The sequence below is a fragment of the Hordeum vulgare genome, chromosome 5H (assembly GCF_904849725.1).
Source record: "Hordeum vulgare subsp. vulgare chromosome 5H, MorexV3_pseudomolecules_assembly, whole genome shotgun sequence".
Taxonomy (NCBI): domain Eukaryota; kingdom Viridiplantae; phylum Streptophyta; class Magnoliopsida; order Poales; family Poaceae; genus Hordeum; species Hordeum vulgare.
In genome coordinates, this window is record NC_058522.1 from 3,458,982 (window position 1) to 3,481,507 (window position 22,526).

General features: G+C 41.2%; 1 protein-coding gene across 2 annotated transcripts; it reads left to right on the plus strand.

The window, feature by feature from the left end:
* The first annotated feature begins 11 nt into the window (after window positions 1-11).
* On the plus strand, window positions 12-2,030 carry LOC123395407 (tRNA-specific adenosine deaminase TAD1-like). 2 transcript variants are annotated; one of them, XM_045090395.1, is made up of 5 exons: window positions 12-152; window positions 262-440; window positions 552-626; window positions 1,226-1,349; window positions 1,672-2,030. In XM_045090395.1, the coding sequence occupies exons 2-5, from the start codon at window positions 422-424 to the stop codon at window positions 1,838-1,840; spliced, it is 387 nt and encodes a 128-aa protein (XP_044946330.1). In that variant the 5' UTR covers window positions 12-152; window positions 262-421; the 3' UTR covers window positions 1,841-2,030. The 2 variants fall into 2 exon arrangements, with proteins under 2 accessions (XP_044946330.1, XP_044946331.1); XM_045090396.1 differs by lacking the exon at window positions 1,672-2,030 and adding an exon at window positions 1,430-1,665.
* Window positions 2,031-22,526: the final 20,496 nt, after the last annotated feature.

A 22,526-nucleotide genomic window follows, 5' to 3' on the forward strand; every position in this document is an offset into this window, starting at 1 on the left:
CAAGGAATCTTCATGGGTGAATCTTACATCCCAAGACACAGAATGGCCAGACCTGTCAAATGCACGTGTGGTAGTCACTGGAGGCAGAGGTTTGAAGAGCGCCGAGAATTTCAAATTGTTGGCGCAGCTAGCAGAGAAACTTGGCGCAACAGGTTTGTGATTTTACCTGATTGTCCATTGAACCTAGTTGACAACGAACCTGTGAAGGCCAGGCCTCGTCTGAAATCCATTCCTGTTTTACATTTTTTGTTCCTTGTGCAGTGGGTGCGACCAGAGCTGCCGTCGATGCAGGATATGTGCCGAATGAACTTCAAGTAAGCTCCTCAAGTCTATTAGTCAGAATCGAACTGATTGTCATCCGGCTTATTTGCGATGGGGCAACGCAAAAGAATCACAACTCTTGAGAGACCATAGGACGAACATGCGCTGCTTTGTATCAGGTACTTTGATCCACCTTTCCTTCTTGTTTGATATCCATTCTGCATCTGAATCCTTATCGCTGATGCAAATCACCTTTGAAAATATCATATCTGAACCACACGGCATGTCAGACGTAGGTCTGGAGCACGATGCATACCATGCTGAGGAAATGACGTCGGAGCAGCTAATCACAGAGGAGAAGCTAAGTATGATACTGAATGTTGCTGATATGAGACTATAATTAACTGAATTCTGCCGTCAAGTGATTCAGGAACAGGATGTCTAAGGGTCCAAATGCTAGACTTATTATACCTAGCAGGGTCCAAATGCTAGACTTATTATACCTGATAAGAGATGTTTGCATGTATTGTTGGCATGTCCTTTGATTCAACACAAGAAGCATAACAAAGTAAATCATATTTTTTATTGCGGACAATAGATGAATAAATCTGCTCTAGTCTGTAGCAGGTGTAGCAGTACAGTTCATATTAGGCTCCAAAAATTTCCAACTCAGGGAAGGAGCAGACATGAGCTCAAATTGTTAATGGCATGTAGGAACAATTTGAACAATGTCATCACCAGTACGATATTGCCATTTTGTGGAGGAAAAAAAATCCTTGGCCTTTGTTTATAAGTTTATTTATCAACCTGAAAGTGAAAAGAAGCCATGTTTGAACAGCACAGTTAATATGGTTTGTTGCCATTTTGAACTCCTTTGCATTTTGCTCTGACTGTATCTTCATGCACCATTCTTTGGTTGAACTTTTAAAATAGAAGCTTAGCTTTGCCATTAATGTTTTATTAGGTACTCAATATGCTGGAATAAATCTGGTTTGCATGATCGAAGTTATTTTAGGAACAACTGGGAGGAAACAAGGCACATCTTCAAAGGCAGCATCCTTACCCTCCACCGAGTCATTGCTCTGCAAGTAAGAGAGTTCCCTTTCTCATTCCTAGCATTCTGAAGTCCTAATGTAAGCCTGGCAAAATATCTGTGTTTTGATGGCAGGATAAGATTGGCAGAGGCCTTCATATCACTTGAACATCCATTAGCCACAAAATTTTGTCACGAGAAGATTGCTTATCGTGCAATTAAGGTATTTCATCCTATACTGTACGGTTTTTAATTAGTTAGATGGATAATGAGTTGAAGCCATAGAGCTAGATTACATTAAATGATTTCTGATTCTTTGTGAGCAATGATTGTGAATGCAATAAGTGAAGGTTTACGATGTCTCATCTCTGTTGCAGGATATGGCTTGTGAGTACCAGCAGATGCTTGAGCTTCTTAGAAAGGCCCCATTTTTTGACAGATGGCGTGCTAAGCCAGGATCCGTTGATTCGTTTACAGTTCCACGGTGATGACCAGATCTTGAGGTTCTATGCTGCGTCGCAGAGGCTGGTTCTTGAAGTTTCTTGATTTCACCACAATTTTAGCAGTTTTGTGTACCAGCTCTTTCAGCTTATTTGTAGCATGTGTGCTTCTGCACAATACTGAAGTTTTAAACAGTGGTAGCCAGTAACAAACCTATAAAGCCCTATGATGTTTGGCACCATGAGGTGTTTATATGGATCGGTAACTCTGTAACTCCTATTAATTTAATTGTTGGAGAGGAAAAGAAAAGTAGAAGGAATTGGCTCACAATAAATATGTTAACTCTGTGATGTTTGGTCATCACCGTGAGCTATACTAATGGTACACATGGGAGGCATACTAATGGCACACCTGGGAGGCATAGTAATGACACACCTGGGAGACACACTAATGGCGCACCTGGGAGGCATACTAATGGCGCACCTGGGAGGCATACTAATGGCGCACCTGGGAGGCATACTAATGGCGCACCTGGAGCTATACTAATGGCGCACTGCCTGGTGCGCCATTAGTATACCAGATACTAATGGCGCACCTGTGGTGCGCCATTAGTAAAAAATTCTAATGGCGTGATGCTAGTGGCGCACCTATAGTGCGCCATTAGTAGCCAAAATAGGTGCGCCACTAGCAGGCCTTTTCCTAGTAGTGTTAGTGTGTCCCTCCCCTCGATGATCACCCGCCAAATTTGGCTCGGATGGCTGCCTAATGATGCATGCAAAATATCTGTGTTTGGGAAGTAGATGCTCCTCAACAACCGTGCGCTCAAAGAAGTTTGGTTCTGAAGCAAATGCCAAGCCTGGCCAGCCAACATGGCTAGATTAAAAATCCCTTGGGTTGTATCATTGTTTTCCGCGAAACCCGGTGTGGCTTGTGTTTACCCTCCTTGCTTCCCGATGAGAACTTCTTGATCAACATATTCAGATGTTCACAAAGACCCCTTGGTAGCTTGAAGCATGACATAGAGAACACACGTATCGCTTGAGCGACATACTTGATCAACACTTCTTACCCGACAGAGGACATTGTATTTTCTAGCCATCCTTGTACCTTGTTCCATACCCGGTCTTTTAAGTACATGAAGGCCCCATTTTTTGAGCTACCAATATCTGATGGCATCCCCAGGTACTTTTCATTCACTATTTCATTTGTCACATTGAGCAACCCCTTTATGTCTTCCTTGGTTCCCTCTCGGACATCCTTGCTAAAGAAAATGGATGATTTTGACATATTTATGTGTTGCCAAGAAGCCTGACTGTATAAGGCCAGAACTTGGTTCACCTCATTAGCTCCCACAATGTTTGCCTTGAAGAAAATGGTTTACTGATGACCCACAAGTATACTGATGGTGTACTGATGACCCACAAGTATAGGGGGTCAATCGTAGTCCTTTCCATAAGTAAGAGTGTCGAACCCAACAAGGGGCGGAAGGAAATGACAAGCGGTTTTAAAGGTAATTTCTGCAAGCACTGAAATAGCGGTAACAAGTTGTTTGACAGGAAGGTAATTGTAACAAGTGACAAGTATCAATAGTAACTATAGGTGCAGCAAGGTAGCCCAATCCTTTTGAGGCAAAGGACATGCCAAAACAGGTTCTTATAATAGGCAAAGCGTTCTTGAGGGAACACGAGAATTTCATGTAGTCACTTTCGTCATGTTGGGTTAATTCGCGTTCGATATCTTGATAATTTGATATGTGGGTGGACCGGTACTTGGGTGCTATTCTTACTTGAACAAACCTCCCACTTATGATTAACCCTCCCGCAAGCATCCGCAACTACGAGAACAGTATTAAGAATAAATTTATGGTTTTTGTATTTATATTTTATTTACACATGGTTTTAAATATTAATATACAACAATACTTGTGCAAGGAACAACATTTAGATTAAAGTGGATGGATGCAAGTGATCAAGGTGAATTAGAGGAAAATATGATGGTGGAAATCGCAACATCATATTTTCCACTAACTTAATGTGGTCACTTGCAACATCATATTTTCCTCTAATTAAATTTGATCACTTGCATCCATCCACTTTAATCAAATATATGCCATATAACTTATCATCCTCTTAATCATCTAACAACTCATCATCCTCTTAATCATCTAACTACTCATCATCATCTTAATCATACCAAGTTAAAATTTCATAAAACAGAAAACACCATAATAATCATCATCCTAATCAATCATGACAAGTTAATATAAATAAATAAAAAACTTCTCTCTCATAGGACCTAGTCCTCCCTTGTTGGTAAAATGTCATAAAACAGAATAACACCTATGTCTCTATGATAAAGCACAGAAATCCAACGGTCTTCAACTTGTGGCTTGCAATCCTTCTTTATTTCTCCCCATGCTTCAATTTGGAGACGTCCTTGTGGTTTGCGCTGAGTCGAGTATGAAAAGAAAATTGGACCCTCGTAGGGCTTTTAATTGTCATAAAACCTTTGCCATGCGTCAATAGAAGCATAACACCATTTGACAGTTTATGTTGAATAACAAAACAGTAGCTTAGTTAGCAATGTAATCAACACTATTTATGCAATGTAATCAACACTATGTATGCAATAGTAGTGTACTTAATTAGCAACTCTTACCAAGATATTTGCATGAATGTCATCAGCCCTCAACCTATGCACTAGTGCCATGTATAATGTATAATTTGGGTCAGGTCCCATATTAAACGGGTTGTCCCTAGCACACAGGTCACGATGGAAGTGGATGCACAAGCAGTATTCCCGCTTAGTACAAGTGAAGGCTAGCAAAAGACTGGGAAGCAACCAACTAGAGAGCGACAACAGTCATAAATATGCATTGAGATTAACCAACATTGAGTGCAAGCATGAGTAGGACATAAATCACCATAAACGTGAATATCATAGAGGCTATGTTGATTTGTTTCAACTACATGTGTAAACGTGCACCTAGTCAAGCCACTTGAATCATTCAAAGGAGGATACCATCCTATCATACTACATCATAATCATCTTGAAATTCATGTTGGCATCCAAAACAAACCATTATAAGCTCCTAGCTAATTAAACATGGCATTAGAAACTATGATCTCTAAGTTGTCATTGCAAACATGTTTCTCTCGCAACAAAGCTGAATCAGGAACGATGAGCTAGTCATATTTACAAAAACAAAATAGATCGAGTTCATACCAGCTTTTTCCAGGCTCAGTCACTTCATCATTATTGCCTTTCACTTGCAAGACCGAATGATGTGAGCAATAATAAGAGTGTTCGTGCATTGGACTAAGCCGGAATCTGCAAGCAAACATAAAGGAGAAGACAAAGTAATATGGCTCTTTGATAGATAAACAGATATGCATGCGAGAGCCACTAAACATTGTAACCATGGTCTTCTACCTTGACCCAAAGAAAAACTAAATATTTACACGAGAAAGCTCCTGATAACCCACAAGTATAGGGGATCAATTGTAGTCTTTCTCGATAAGTAAGAGTGTCGAACCCAACGAGGAGCTAAAGGTAGGACAAATATTCCCTCAAGTTCTATCGACCACCGATACAACTCTACGCACACTTTACGTTCGCTTTACCTAGATAAAGTATGAAACTAGAAGTACTTTGTAGGAGTGATAGGAAAGGTTTGCAAGAAAATAAAGAACGTGTAAATAAAAGCTAGGATCTGGTTAGAATTACGTTAGTTTAACGAGTGTGGAAAAGTGGTGGTAGGAGTTGCGGAATTGTCCATAAGCAATTGACTGTGTTACTAGACCGATAGCAAGTTTTATGTGGGAGAGGCCACTGCTAGCATGTCATCCCTTACTTGGAATTCTATGCACTTATGATTGGAACTATTAGCAAGCATCCGCAACTACTAACGTTCATTAAGGTAAAACCCAACCATAGCAATAAGATATATTGATCCCCCTTCAATCCCGTATGCATCAATTTCTATGCTAGGATGAAGCTTCTGTCACCCTTGCCCTCCAATACATAGTACTATCAACATACTACTAACCCTGTGCTGTGATCCACGTGCGCGCTCATATGATGGGCACCAAAGGACAGCAACAAAACCACAAGCAAATTAAACCAATCATAGCAATTCATCAATCATCGATAGGACAACGAAAATCTACTCAGACATCATAGGATGGCAACACATCATTGGATAATAATATGAAGCATAAAGCACCATGTTCAAGTAGAGGTTACAGCGGGTTGCGGGAGAGTGGACCGCTGAATATAGATGGGGGAAGTTGATGGAGGTTTTGGTGAAGATGACGGAGGTGTTGGTGTAGATCGCCGTCACACGATGATGTCCCGGGCGGCGTTCCGGCGCCGCCGGGAGAGAGGGGGAGGGAGCCCCCCTTCTTCTTCTTCTTCCTTGACCTCCTCCCTAGATGGGAGAAGGGTTTCCCCTCTGGTCCATGGTCTCCATGGCGGCGGAGGGGCGAGAGCCCCTCCGAGATTGGATCTCTCTCTCTGTGTTCTTCTGTTTGTGCGCTCCCAGATTTTTGCCTTTCACCGTTTCTTAAATTCCTGGAGATCCGTAACTCCGATTGGGCTGAATTTTTAACACGATTTTATTCCGGATATTATCTTTCTTGTGGAGAAAGAAGGGCACCAACCGCCTTAGTGATTGGTCACAAGCCTGCCAGGCGCGGCCCCACCCCCAGGTCGCGGCTAGGGGGCTTGTGACCCCCTCGGGCATCGTTTCGCATTGATTCTTCTTCCCAAAAATCATAAATAATCCAAAAAAATCCCCGTAGGTTTTTTATTGCATTTGGACTTCGTTTGGTATGGATAATCTGCGAAAAAAAACATGCAACAAACAGGAACTGGCAGTGGGCAGTGGATCAGTATGTTAGTCCCAAAAATAGTATAGAAGTTGCCAAAAGTATATGAAAGTTGTAGAATATTGGCATGAAACAATCAAAAATTATAGATACGATGGAGACATATCAACATCCCCAAGCTTAATTCATGCTCGTCCTCGAGTAGGTAAATGATAAAAAAGATAATTTTTGATGTGGAATGCTACCTAGCATAATCTTGATCATATAATCTAATCATGGCATGAATACTAAAACACGAGTGATTCGAAGCAATAGTCTATCATTTGACATAAAGACAACAATATTTCAAGCATACTAACAAAGCAATCATGTCTTCTCAAAATATCATGGCCAAAGAAAGTTATCCCTACAAAATCATATAGTTTGGCTATGCTCCATCTTCCCCACACAACGTACTTAAATAATGTACAACCCCGGTTTTAGCCAAGCAATTGTTTCATACTTTAGTGTTCTCAAACTTTTTCAACTTTCCCGCAATACATGAGCGTGAGCCATGGACATAGCACTATAGGTGGAATAGAATATTGTGGTTGTTGAGAAGACAAAAAGGAGGAGATAGTCTCACATCAACTAGGCGTATCAACGGGCTATGGAGATGCCCATCAATAGATATCAATGTGAGTGAGTAGCGATTGCCATGCAACAGATGCACAAGAGCTATAATTGTATGAAAGCTCAAAAAGAAACTAGTGGGTGTGCATCCAACTCGCTTGCTCACGAAGAGCTAGGGCAATTTGAGGAAGCCCATCATTGGAATATACAAGCCAAGTTCTATAATGAAAATTTCCCACTAGTATATGAAAGTGACAACATAGGAGACTCTCTATCATGGAGATCATGGTGCTACTTTGAAGCAAAAGTGTGGTAAAGGATAGTAGCATTGTCCCTTCTCTCTTTTCTCTCATTTTTTTTGGTGGGCTTATTTGGCCTCTTTTTTTTATTTGGGCTTCATTGACCTCTTTTATTACGTCCTCGCATGGGACAATGCTCTAATAATGATGATCATCACACTTTTATTTACTTACAACTCGATATTTAGAACAAAACATGACTCTATATGAATGCCTCCAGCGGTGTACCGGTATGTGCAATGATCCAGCGTAGCAATGACATAAAAAAATACAAGCCATGAAAACATCATGCTAGCTATCTTACAATCATGCAAAGCAATATGACAATGATGGTGCGTGTCATAATAAACGGAACGATGGAAGTTGCATGGCAATATATCTCGGAATGGCTATGGAAATGCCATAATAGGTAGGTACCGTGGCTGTTTTGAGGAAGGGTATATGGTGGGTGTAATGCACCGGCGAAAGTTGCGCGGTACTAGAGAGGCTAGCAATGGTGGAAGGGTGAGAGTGCGTATAATCCATGGAGTCAACATTAGTCATAAAGAACTCACATACTTATTGCAAAAAGCCTATTTGTCATCGAAACAAGGTACTACACGCATGCTCCTAGGGGAAGGGTTGGTAGGATTTAACCATCGCGCGATCCCGACCTCCACACGAAGGATGACAATCAATAAATAAATCATGCTCTCACTTCGTCACGTAACGGTTCACCATACGTGCATGCTACGGGAATCACAAACCTTAACACAAGTATTTCTAAGAATACACAATTACTCACTAGCATGACTCTAAAATCACATCTTCATGTCGCAAAAATATTGCAAGGAATCAAACATATCATATTGAGTGATCTACAAGTTTTATGTAGGATTTTATGACTAACCATGTGAATGACCAACTCCTGTTAACTCTCTAAATAGGTGTAAGTGAAGCATGAGAGTTTAATTCTTTCTACAAAAGATATGCCCCGCTCTAACAAATATAAGTGTAGCAAAAGAGCATTCTACAAATGGTGGTTTTCAATGTGTAGGGAAACCGGCAATCCAAACTTCAAATGATATAAGTGAAGCACATGAAGCATTCTATAAAGCCATACTCAAAAGATATAAGTGAAGTGCAAAGAGCATTCTATAAATCAACCATGTATTATCTCAAACCAGCATGGTGCATAAAAGAAAAAGGAAAAATAAACACAAAATACGCTCCAAGCATTTGCACATATCATGTGACGAATAAAAATATAGTTCCGAGTAAAATTACCAATAGATTGTAGAGGAAAGAGGGGATGCCTTCCGGGGCATCCCCAAGCTTAGACGCTTGAGTCTTCCTTGAATATTACCTTGGGGTGCCTTGGGCATCCCCAAGCTTAGGCTCTTGCCTCTCCTTATTCCTTCATCCATCGTGGTTTCACCCAAAACATGAAAACTTCAATCACACAAAACTGAACAAAACCTTCGTGAGATCCGTTAGTATAATAAAGTAAATCACCACTTTAAGTATTGTTGTGAACTCATTCCAAATTCATATTAGCATTATATCTACTTTAATCCAACTTCACCATAGTTCATACCCCCCGATACTACCCATAGATTCATCAAAATAAGAGAACAATGCATAGAAAACAGAATCTGTCAAAAACAGAACAGTCTGTAGTAATCTGAACTTATACCATACTTCTGATTCTCCAACAATTCTGAAAAATTATGACAATTAGGGAAATTCGCATATAAATCAGCAGCAAAAAGAATAAACTCAAAAGATCTTTTTGGATAGGAACTAAAAGTAATTTCGTGAGCACAAAGTTTCTGTCTTTTTCAGCATGATCAAACAACTATCACCCAAAGTAATCATAAAGGCTTTACTTGGCACATTATTTTTATGATACAATGGAATTGTACAAGGGGATAATTATTTTTGCGAGAAACTTCCATGAAAAATTCTACATTGTTTCCATGAGCATGAACACAAGTGTTCAAGGTCGACCCTTACTTCCGCAATGCATCACCTTTCAATCGCTTCTCTTTTTGAAAAAGTTTTAAGTTCCCCTCTATATTTTTTTTGTTTTTAAACTATATAAAAGCACTCAACAGAAATAAATGACTCTCTAAAACTTTCGGGTTGTCTCCCAGGCAGCGCTTTCTTTAAAGCCATTAAGCTAGGCATAAAGTGCTCAAGTAATGGATCCACCCGGATCCCAAGGTATATCAAAGCCAATTTTAATTAACAATGATTTGTAATTTAGTAGTGAGCACAAGGTAACATATATCATGCAATGACGAAGTTTAACTCTCTTCCTATGCATTGGCATGTCATAAAAGAACAATTCATGCACATCAAGTAAAGGCCAATACATAGCATAAGCAGTTTCTTGCAATTTTATCGTATTGGAAACATAGAGAGGTGGAGATGTAGTTCCTCTCTCATAATAATTGCAAGTAGGAGCAGCAAGCACATGAATATTATATTCATCAAAATCATCATGTGTAATAGTAGAAGGCAACCCATCTATGTAATCCCTAATAAGAGCAAACTTCTCCGATATAGTGTAGCTGGGAGAGTTCAGAAAGATAATAGGACTATCATAAGTGGGTGCGATAGCAACAATTTCATGTTTAACATAAGGAACTATAGCAAGTTCATCTTCATAAGCATCATTCATATTGGCATCATGGCCACAATCATAGCAAGCATCAAGTTCATCAAAAAGGGATATTTCAAACGAATCCAAGGGATCATAGCAATCAACATATCATTCATCCTTCGAAGGGAAATTCAACAATGTATGAGTTGAAGAGGTACTCTCATTAGAAGGTGGGCACGAGTAGCTAGTCCGCTCTTCCTCCTTTTGTTCTTCACTCTCCTTGTCATCTTTTTCATCTAATGAGCTCACAGTTTCAACGTTTTCTTCTTCCATAGTTTCCTGCAAAATATTAGTCTCTTCTTGGGCGTAGAATTTCTCCATAAATAAATAAATATGGGCATTCTATTCATAATTAGTGTAAAAATAACGAAGCATAACCAAATTTTCAGATCGGTAAGCAGCATCATCATTATCATCACACCTTTTAAACAGAGCTTCAATCTCATAAGCACCCATTAAAGCAACAAACTCTTCTATTTGTTCCACATCATAGTAATCATATATACCATTAGCATAAGAAGCCAAGGTTTCATTAGCATTAAATTTACAAGAAAAGGAAAGGTGTTTAGCCTTCATCCTAGAGCAACAAGTAATATCATATCTCGAGCATAGCTCCCAAGCATACCATTTCAACATATGAATTTGATCCCATAATAGTTTCCCTTTTTGAGTCAAGCGATAATCCCTAAAGTATTCACGTTGATCCAATGTGTATCCCATTATATAATTTAATGGGGTTTTCTCAGGATTATTAAAGAAGTGCATAATATTTTCCACATAACGAGCATCGAGGGTTTTAGGAGGTTCCCCATCTCCATGAGTAGCAAGTACACCTAATTTTTTTGGTATTTCTTGTTCCATATCCATAACTAAAGATAGAGAACAACTTAGAACAACAAATAAATCTACTTAGTGATAAAGAAAAAAGCACACACGAGAATATTCATCCCACGCTATTGCTCCCCGGCAACGGCGCCAGAAAAAGGTCTTGATAACCCACAAGTATAGGGGATCAATTTTAGCCTTTCTCGATAAGTAAGAGTGTCGAACCAAAAGAGGAGCTAAAGGTAGGACAAATATTCCCTCAAGTTCTATCGACCACCGATACAACTCTATGCACACTTTACGTTCGCTTTACCTAGAACAAGTATGAAACTAGAAGTACTTTGTAGGAGTGATAGGAAAGGTTTTCAAGAAAATAAAGAACACGTAAATGAAAGCTAGGAGCTGGTTAGAATTACGTTAGTTTAACGAGTGTGGAAAAGTGGTGGTAGGAGTTGCGGAATTGTCCCTAAGCAATTGACTATGTTACTAGACCGATAGCAAGTTTTATGTGGGAGAGGCCAATGCTAGCATGTCATCCCTTACTTGGAATTCTATGCACTTATGATTGGAACTATTAGCAAGCATCCGCAACTACTAACGTTCATTAAGGTAAAACCCAACCATAGCAATAAGATATATTTGTCCCCCTTCAATCCCGTATGCATCAATTTCTATGCTAGGCTGAAGCTTCTGTCACCCTTGCCCTCCAATACATACTCCTATCAACATACTACTAACCCTATGGTGTGATCCACGTGCGCGCTCATATGATGGGCACCAAAGGACAGCAACAAAACCACAAGCAAATTAAACCAATCATAGCAATTCATCAATCACCGATAGGACAACGAAAAACTACTCAGACCTCATAGGATGGCAACACATCATTGGATAATAATATGAAGCATAAAGCACCATGTTCAAGTAGAGGGTACAGCGGGTTGCGGGAGAGTGGACCGCTGAATATATATGGGGGAAGGTGATGGAGGTGTCGGTGAAGATGACGGAGGTGTTAGTGTAGATCGCCGTCACACGATGATGTCCTGGGCGGCGTTCCGGCGCCGCCGGGAGAGAGGGGGAGAGAGCCCCCCTTCTTCTTCTTCTTCTTCCTTGACCTCCTCCCTAGATGGGAGAAGGGTTTCCCCTCTGGTACATGGTCTCCATGGCGGCGGAGCCCCTCCGAGATTGGATCTCTCTCTCTCTCTCTCTCTCTCTCTCTCTCTGTGACCTTCTGTTTCCGCGCTCCCAGATTTTTGCCTTTCACCGTTTCTTAAATTCTCGGAGATCCGTAACTCCGATTGGGCTGAATTTTTAACACAATTTTCTTCCGGATATTATATTTCTTGCCGCGTAAGAAGGGCACCAACCGCCTTAGGGATTGGTCACAAGCCTGCCAGGCGCGGCCCACCCCCAGGCCGCGGCTAGGGGGCTTGTGACCCCCTCGGGCATCGTTTCGCGTTGATTCTTCTTCCCAAAAATCATAAATATTCCAAAAAAAATCCCCGTAGGTTTTTTGATTGCGTTTGGACTTCGTTTGGTATGGATAATATGTGAAACAAAAAACATGCAACAAACAGGAACTGGCACTGGGCACTGGATCAATATGTTAGTCCCAAAAATAGTATAAAAAGTTGCCAAAAGTATATGAAAGTTGTAGAATATTGGCATGAAACAATCAAAAATTATAGATACGATGGAGACGTATCAGCTCCCAACAAGCAAAAGAAGAACGAGAAATCTTTTTGGATTTTCTCAATCTAAATAAACACACGAGAAGAAAGCAAGAAAAAGAAGTAAACTAGCATGGATGATACAGTGGCAAGGTGTGAACACCGACTAATAAAGTGAAAGTGTCAACATGAATATAAAGTCGGCGAGAAACACGTACTCCCCCAAGCTTAGGCTTTTGGCCTAAGTTGGTCTACTCCCATGGAGGGAAATAACCATCTCCGAGGTACTCCGGAGTGTACTGAGGGTGCCACTGTTGGGAGAGCTCCTCTGGCTCCCACTGATAAACTGGCGTCTGGTACTCGACTGGTAGCTCGGGCACGGGCGCCTGTGGTGGTGCTATGCCCGAATATGCGTAGATGTCCGAGGGCATAATAATGTACCTGCCTAGATGAAGATTGAACAAATAAGGCGCGGGCAAAGTAATAGGCTCACGAGTACCCTGACTAAACACCAGGTTATAAATCATCCTCTTATTTATATCTTTATCAAGAAAGTCATGGCGAACCATGCTATCATAATCTAGATATCTCTCACGAAGAAGAATCTCTTCTTCCTCGTGCAGTCTAATAGGTATCTCAAAATGTCTAGCAAGACGGGTAGCATAGATACCTCCATAAACAACGCCTTTAGAACGGTTCGTGTTCAACCGTTGAGCCACTATAGCGCCCAAACTATAAGTTTTATCATTATAAAGGGCTTCATGCAGAACCGCAAGATCTAGGGAGCTAAGGGCCCTAGCTTTTCCACGGCCAATCAAACATTTTCCCACAAATAATAAGAAGTACCGAAGCACGGGAAAATGAATGCTAGCAACTCCAGCGCAAGATACTCCTCTCTCCTCTCCTACAACAATAGTATCAATGAAAGCCTCCAAGTCCCGTGGACGAGGTTCATGAATATCCCCAACATAAGGTAATTTGCAAACATTGCAAAAATCATGAAGTGACATGCGCTGGGGAATATCATATAGCTTGAAGTCAACCATAGGAGGACTCTTCCTTGGATAGAAGTTAAAGCTTTGCACGAAAATATTAGTGAGGGGGACGTATTGTGGACACTTATCTTCAACAAATGCAGTAAGGCCTGCGTTCTCCCCCAAGTAATAAAAATCCTCATAAACACCGGCGGCACGTAAGAACACATCGCTTGGCCACTCGCACGCTCGAACTTATGCAACTCAGGGGACCGGATACTTGGGTTTCTTCTTCTCATGTTCATCATCCTTGGGGTCACGGCTTGAAGAGCCTCTTAGGAACCTCCTCATCTTTTCCTTTTTCTTTCTCTAAAAATTTCTGAATTTTTTAGTGACTCAAAGCAAAAGTGAACAAGGCTCAACGAAACTCATAGCAACTACTCCTACAAGTGCCTAGAGGCCATACCATGCATCAAAACTACTTGGGACCAACTAAAATTAACATGCATAGCTCAAGAACAGGGTCACCAAGGCAGCAATAATACACAACAAATAAGGCACTAGAGCAAAAACTAATTGGACCAATGGAGGAGTCACATACCAAGGAACAATTCCCCCAAAACAGTATGGTGAATGGGGCTTTGCACAAGGAGATCGAAAATCGCAGCAAGAAGAGCAAGAACACGGGTTTGAGCTGTAGAATGAATTTTTCTGGAGGTAGGAGAAGGAGATGGGAGCTGGAATAAGTAGAGGGGGGACACGAGAGCCCCACAAGCCTGGTAGGCGTGGCCAGGGGGGTGCCCGCACCTCCCGGGCTTGTGGCCCACTGGTGCATCCCCCTAACTAGCTCTCCGTCTCAGAGTTTTTCAAAAAATCCAGAAAAAATCGTACTTGATTTTCAGGGCATTTGAAGAACTTTAATTTTCGGGACACTTTTCTACGGGACGGAAAAAGCAGAAAACAGGAGAAACTAAAGCTAAATCTATCATTTTTCTTCTAAACAACGGAAAATAAAAGTTTGGAACAAAGGGTTGTGACTCTCAGATTCATCCATCTCATGGTCATCAAAAGAAATTTGTCAATGAGGCTGATCAAGTCTCCTTGGCAAAAAAAATTTGAATCGCGTAAAACCGGAGTATTTTAGAATAATCACTAGGTTACCTCAATGGGAATGTGCATATCCCCAACAATCAAATCATACTTCATCTTAACAGTAGGTATAAGGCATTCAAAGCTCCCAATAAGAATCGATGAAGTTTTTTCAATAGCATTGATGCAATGTACTCGATATTGTTTCTTCGGAAAGTGCACCGTATGCTCATTACCATTGACATGGAAAGTGACATTGCCTTTGTTGCAATCAATAACAGCCCCTGCAGTGTTTACAAAGGGTCTTCCAAGGATGACCGCCATGGCATTTTCCTCAGGAATATCCAGAATAACAAAGTCTGTTAAGATAGTAACGTTAGCAACCACAACATGCACATCCTCGCATATGCCGATAGGGAAAGTAGTTGATTTGTCAGCCATTTGCAAGGAGATTTCAGTGGGTGTCAACTTGTCCAATTCGAGTCTACGATAAAGAGAGAGAGGCATACCACTAACACCGGCTCCAAGGTCGCATAAAGCAGTTCTAACGTAGTTTCCTTTAATGGAGCAAGGTATAGTGGGCACTTCGAGATCACCTGGTTTCTTAGGAGTTCCACCCTTGAAGGTGTAATTGGCAAGCATGGTGGGAATCTCAACCTCAGGTATCCTCCTCTTATTAGTCACAATATCCTTCATGTACTTAGCATAAGGAGACATTTTGAGCATATCTGTCAAACGCATTTGCAGAAAGATAGGTCTAATCATTTCAACAAATCGCTCAAAATCCTCATCATCCTTTTTCTCGGATGGTTTGGGAGGAAAGGGCATGGGTCTTTGAACCCATGGTTCCCTTTCTTTACCATGCTTCCTAGCAGTGAAGTCGTTCTTATCGTATCTCCTATTCTTAGGTTGTGGGTTATCAAGATCAACTGGTTCAATCTCCACATCCTTATCATTGCTAGGTTGAGCATCAACATGAACATCACTATCGATATTATCATTAGGCTCATGCTCATCACCAGATTGTGTTTCGGCATCAGAAACAGAGATATTGTTTGGATTCTCGGGTGTAACAGCAACAGGGTTGCTAGCATGCAAGTTCCTATCATCTTTCTTTTTCTTTCTAGGATGACTAGGTGCATCAGTGCTAACTCCTTGAGAATCTTGTTCAATTCTCTTAGGATGACCCTCAGGATACAAAGGTTCCTGGGTCATTCTGCCACCTCTAGTGACGACTCTGACAGAATTGTCATTCAACTCATTGAGCAAGTCATTTTGAGCCTTAAGTATTTCCTCTACTTGAGTAGTAACCATAGAGGCATGTTTACTCAAAAGCTTAAGATCATTGACGTTTCTATCCACACAACCACTTAAATGACTAAGCATACGGGCATTCTGTCTCAATTGTCTGCTAACATAATCATTGAAACTTTGTTGTTTGGCAACAAAGTTATCAAATTTATCTAAACATAAGTGATACGTCTCCATCGTATCTACTTTTCCAAACTGTTTTTCCCTTGTTTTGGACTCTAATTTACATGATTTGAATGGAACTAACCCGGACTGACGCTGTTTTCAGCAGAATTGCCATGGTGTTGTTTTTGTGAAGAAATGAAAGTTCTCGGAACGTCCTGAAAATTTACGGAGAATTTTTCTGGAAAATATGAAAAATACCTACGCAAAGATCCACCAGAGGGGATGGGCCAGTGGGCCACAAGCCCTGTTGCCGCGGCCACCCCCCTAGCCGCGACAACCAAGCTTGTGGGGCCCACGTGGCTCTGCCGCCCCCAATCTCAGCTCTATAAATTCACTTTCGCCCAGAAAAAATCAGAAGAGAAGATTTCGTCGCGTTTGCGATACGGAGGCACCGCCACATCCTGTTCTTCATCTGGAGGACAGATTTGGAGTCCGTTTTGGGCTCCGGAGAGGGGAAATCGTCGCCATCGTCATCAACAAGCTTCTTCCCTCTCCAATTCCACGAAGCTCTTCATCGTTCGTCAGTAATCTATTCGTAGGCTCGCTGGGCGGTGATGAGTAGGATGAGATCTATCATGTAATCGAGTTAGTTTTGACGGGGATTGATCCCTAGTATCCACTATGTTCTGAGATTGATGTTGCTACTACTTTGCCATGCTTAATGCTTGTCACTAGGGCCCGAGTGCCATGATTTCAGATCTGAAATTATTATGTTGTCACCAATATATGTGTGTTTTAGATCCGCTCTTGCAAGTTGTAGTTACCTACTATGTGTTATGACCCGGCAATCCCGGAGTGACAATAACCGGAACCACTCCCTGTGATGACCATAGTTTGAGGAGTTCATGTGTTCACCAAGTGCTAATGCGTTGTTCCGGTTCTTTATTAAAAGGAGAACCTTAATATCCTGCGGTATCCTTTTGGACCCCTCTGCCACGGGAGGGATGGACAATAGATGTCCTGCAAGTTCTTTTCCCTAAGCACGTATGACTACACACGGAATGCATGCCTACATCACATTGACGAACGGGAGCTAGCCACATATCTCTCCATGTTATAACTGTTGCATGATGAATATCAACCAAACGAATCACCGACCCATTGCCTACGAGTTTGTCCCACTGCTGTTGTTACTTGTTTTGCTCCGTTGTTGTTACTGCTGTTACTTGCTCTGCACTGCTGCTGTTACTATTGTTGCTACTTGCTACTGACGTTACTACTTTTGCTTGTTCTGCTGCTACTTGCTACTGTTGTACTTGCTACTGCTGTCACTACTGTTGTTCCTTGCCACTTTTGTTACTCGTTACACTGCTGCTACCTGCTACTATTCTGGTTCGCTCGTCGTTGACGGGAAAAGACAATTTCCGTCAACGGGCAACTTCTGGCGCCATTGATACGACCGTTAGAAATAGTCTGCCGTGTCAACAGATCGTTTCTGACACCGTTGTTATCATACTACTTTGCTGCTGATACTTTGCTTGCAGATACTAATCTTTCAGGTGTGGTTGAATCTGACATATTCAGCTGCTAATACTCGAGAGTATTCTCTCACCTCCTGACTGGCGTACCAACAAATTTGGGTCGAATACTCTACCCTCGAAAACTGTCGCGAACCCACGCGCTGGTGGGCCATTGCGAGACAATTGCTAATTGTTGAGCAACTGGGAGCAGTTCTGGCTCTGTTGTCGCGAAGGCATCAAGTCAGTGACTCGTCAACAACATTCTTCTAGTGTCGTTGCCGGGGACTGCTAAGCAATAAGCTAGCAGGTTTATCAAAAGGAATATCACTCTCATTGAATCTACGAAGAGAATTTACCTCTACTACATGTGTTGGGTTATCAAGACCATGGATCTCTTCGATAGGTGGTAGATTTTTGACATCTTCAGATTTAATGCCTTTCTCTTTCATAGATTTCTTAGCTTCTTGCATATCTTCAGGACTGAGGAATAGAATACCTCTTTTCTTCCGAGTTGGCTTCGGAGGTGGTTCGGGAATAGTCCAAGCATTCTCATTGCACAAGATATTATTCAATATAATCTCAGCTTGTTCCAAAGTTCATTCCCTGAAAACACAACCAGCACAACTATCTAGGTGGTCCCTAGAAGTATCGGTTAGTCCATTAAAGAAGATATCAAGTATTTCATTCTTCTCAAGAGGGTGATCAGGCAAAGCATTCAGCAGCTGGACAAGCCTCCCCCAAGCTTGTGGGAGACTCTCTTCTTCAACTTGCACAAAGTTATATATTTCCTGCAAGGCAACTTGTATCTTATGGGCAGGAAAATATTTCTCAGAGAAGTAGTAGGTCATATCCTGGGGACTACGCACACAACCAGGAGCAAGAGAAGTGAACCAAGTCTTAGCATCATCCTTTAGCAAGAAAGGAAATAGCTTAAGGATATAGTAGTGGCGGCTCTTTTCCTCACTCGTGAATAGGGTGGCTATATCGTGCAGCTTAGTAAGATGTGCTACAACCGTTTCAGACTCATAACCATGAAAAGGATCAGATTCAACCAGAGTGATTAACTCAGGGTCGACAGAGAATTCATAATCCTTATCGGTCATAAAGATAGGCTAAGTAGCAAACTTCGGATCGTATTTCATTCTAGAGTTCAGAGATTTTTCTTTCCACTTGCGCAATAAGTTCTCAAGATCATAGCTATCCTTACAAGCAAGAAAGTCCTCAGCTATCTCTCCCTCCATAACATAACCCTCAGGTATATCAGGCAACTCATATCTAGGAGAGCTAGTTCTAACAGGTGAAATAGCAGGTTCTACTTCAATAATCTCAGCAGTTTCAGAAGTATCATCACATTCGGCAGCAACTCTAGCAATTTGTGCATCAAGAAATGCACCTAGTGGCAAAGCAGTATCAAGCAAAGCATCATCACAAGCATCATGGATAGCAGAAGTAGCATCATCAAGCACATGCGACATATCAAAATTTCTAGCAGGAGGTGGTGTCGCAAACTTACTCATAACTGAAGGTGAATCAAGTGCAGAGCTAGATGGCAGTTCCTTACCTGTCCTCGTAGTTGAGGGCAAAACTTTAGTTTTTGGATCTCTCGGATTCCTCGTAGTGATTAACAGACGTAAATCCCAAGTGACTCAGAGAATAGTGCTATGCCTCCCCAGCAACGGCGCCAGAAAATAGTCTTGATAACCCACAAGTATAGGGGATCGCAACAGTTTTTGAGGGTAGAGTATTCAACCCAAATTTGTTGATTCGACACAAGGGGAAGCCAAAGAATATTCTCGACTATTAGCAATTGAGTTGTCAATTGAACCACACCTGAAAGACTTGGTATCTGCAGCAAAGTATCAGTAGCAAAGTGGTGTGATAGCAACAGTAGCAATGGTAACAGTAGCAGGAGTGACAACAGTAGCAGCAAAGTAACGTAGCAAGGACCAGTAGGAAAAACTCGTAGGCATTGGATCGGTGATGGATAATTATGCCGGATGACATTCATCATGCAACATTTATAACATGGGGAGATATGTAACTAGCTCCAGTTCATCAATGTAATCTAGGCATGCATTCCGTATATAGTCATACGTGCTGAGGGAAAAGAACTTGCATGACATCTATTGTCCATCCCTCTCGTGGCAGCGGGGTCCTAATGGAAACTACGGGATATTAAGGTTCTCCTTTTAATAGAGAACCGGAACAAAGCATTAGCACTTAGTGAATACATGAACTCCTCATACTATGGTCATCTCCGGGAGTGGTTTCGGCTATTGTCACTCCGGGGTTGCAGGGTCATAACACATAGTAGGTGACTACAACTTGCAAGATAGGATCAAGAACACACATATATTGACGAGAATATAATAGGTTCAGATCTGAAATCATGGCACTCGGGCCCTAGTGACAAGCATTAAGCATGGCAAAGTAGTAGCAACATCAATCTCAGAACATAGTGGATACTAGGGATCAATCCCCATCAAAACTAACTCGATTACATGATAGATCTCATCCAACCCATCACCGTCCAACAAGCCTACGATGATATTACTCACGAACGGTGAAGAGCATCATGGAATTGTCGATGAAGGAAGGTTGGTGATGACGATGGCGACGATCTCCCCTCTCCAGAGCCCAGAACGGACTCCAGATCTGCCCTCCAGAGGAAGAACAGGTGGTGGCGGCGCCTCCGTATCGTAAAACGCGGTGAACTCTTCTCCTTGATTTTTTTTCCGGACGGAAGGGACTAAATAGAGCTGGAGTTGGAGGCGGCGGAGCCCTGAGGGCCCCACAAGCCTGCTAGGCGCGGCCAGGGGGGCCCGCGCCTCCTCGGCTTGTGGGCTCCTCGCTCCACGCCTCCGGTTGATTCTTGCGCCAGTATTTTTATATATTCCACAAAAAATCCTCGTAAATTTCCAGGTCATTCCGAGAACTTTTATTTCTGTGCAAAAACAACACCATGGCAATTCTGCTGAAAACAACGTTAGTCGGGGTTAGTTCCATTCAAATCATGCAAATTAGAGTCCAAAACAAGGGCAAAAGAGTTTGGAAAAGTAGATACGATGGAGACGTATCACCTCCCAACTTTTTAGCACATGCTATGTGCGTGAAATGATGATACCATGCCAACTTTCAACCTATTAAGATTTCATTTGTAATGCTTTTCAATTTCTGGGTCATTTAGCTCCAAAAAATCAGTAAAAGCATGAAAAATACCAAATGAAGTCAAAAAATGTTGAAAATTGATGATGTGGCCTTGAATGGTTCATTTTGAACACACAAAAAGTCTCGAGTTTAAATAAGTTCGAAAAAGTGAAATGCCTTTTGTAACAGATGAGTTTTCGTATGAAACCCTCAGACTTCGAAAGAGATTGTCCGATTTATACACGAAGTGCATCTAGTTTTTGTGGCAACCCTCTCAACTGTTTTGCACATGCTATGTGGGTTAAATGATGATACCATGCCAACTTTCGACCTATTAACATTTCATTTGTAGTGCTTTTCAATTTCTGGGACATTTAGCTCTAAAAAATCTGTAAAAGCATGAAAACTACCAAATGAAGTCAGAAAGTGTTGAAAATTCATAATGCGACCTTGAATGGTTCATTTTGAACACACAAAAAGTCTCGAGTTTAAATAAGTTCGGAAAAGTGAAATTCCTTTTGTAACAGATGAGTTTTCGTATGAAACCCTCATATGTCGAAAGAGATTGTTCGATTTGTACACGAAGTGCATCCAGTTTTTGCAGCAACCCTCTCAACTTTTTAGCACATGCTACGTGGGTGAAATGATGATACCATGCCAACTTTCAACCTATTAACAGTTCATTTGTAGTGCTTTTCAATTTCTAGGTCATTTAGCTCCAAAAAATCAGTAAAAGCATGAAAACTACCAAATGAAGTCGGAATGTGTTGAAAATTGATGATGTGGCCTTGAATGGTTCATTTTGAACACACAAAAAGTCTCGGGTTCAAATAAGTTCGAAAAAGTGAAATGCCTTTTGTAACAGATGAGTTTTCGTATGAAACCCTCATACTTCAAAAGAGATTGTCCGATTTGTACACGAAGTGCATCCAGTTTTTGCGGCAACCCTCTCAACTTTTTAGCACATGCTATGTGGGTGAAATGATGATACCATGCCAACTTTCAACCTATTAACAGTTCATTTGTAGTGCTTTTGAATTTCTGAGTCATTTAGCTCCAAAAAATCAGTAAAAGCATGAAAACTACCACATGAAGTCAGAAAGTGTTGAAAATTGATGATGTGGCCTTGAATGGTTCATTTTGAACACACAAAAAGTCTCGAGTTCAAATAAGTTCGAAAAAGTGAAATGCCTTTTGTAACAGATGAGTTTTCGTATGAAACCCTCATACTTCGAAAGAGATTGTCCGATTTGTACACAAAGTGCATCCAGTTTTTGCGGCAACCCTCTCAACTTTTTAGCACATGCTATGTGGGTGAAATGATGATACCATGCAAACTTTCAACCTATTAATAGTTCATTTGTAGTGCTTTTCAATTTCTGGGTCATTTAGCTCCAAAAAATCAGTAAAAGCATGAAAAATACCAAATGAAGTTAGGAAGTCTTGAAAATTGAGGATCTGGCCTTGAATGGTTCATTTTGAGCACACAAAAAGTGTGGAGTTCAAATGAGTTCGAAAAAATGAAATGCCTTTTCTAACAGATGAGTTTTCGTATGAAACCCTCATACTTCGAAAGAGATTGTCCGATTTGTACACGAAGTGCATCCAGTTTTTGCGGCAACCCTCTCAACTTTTTAGCACATGCTATGTGGGTGAAATGATGATACCATGCCAACTTTCGACCTATTAAGAGTTCGTTTGTGGTGCTTTTCTATTTTTGGGTAATTTAGCTCCAAAAAATCAGTCAAAGCATGAAAAATACA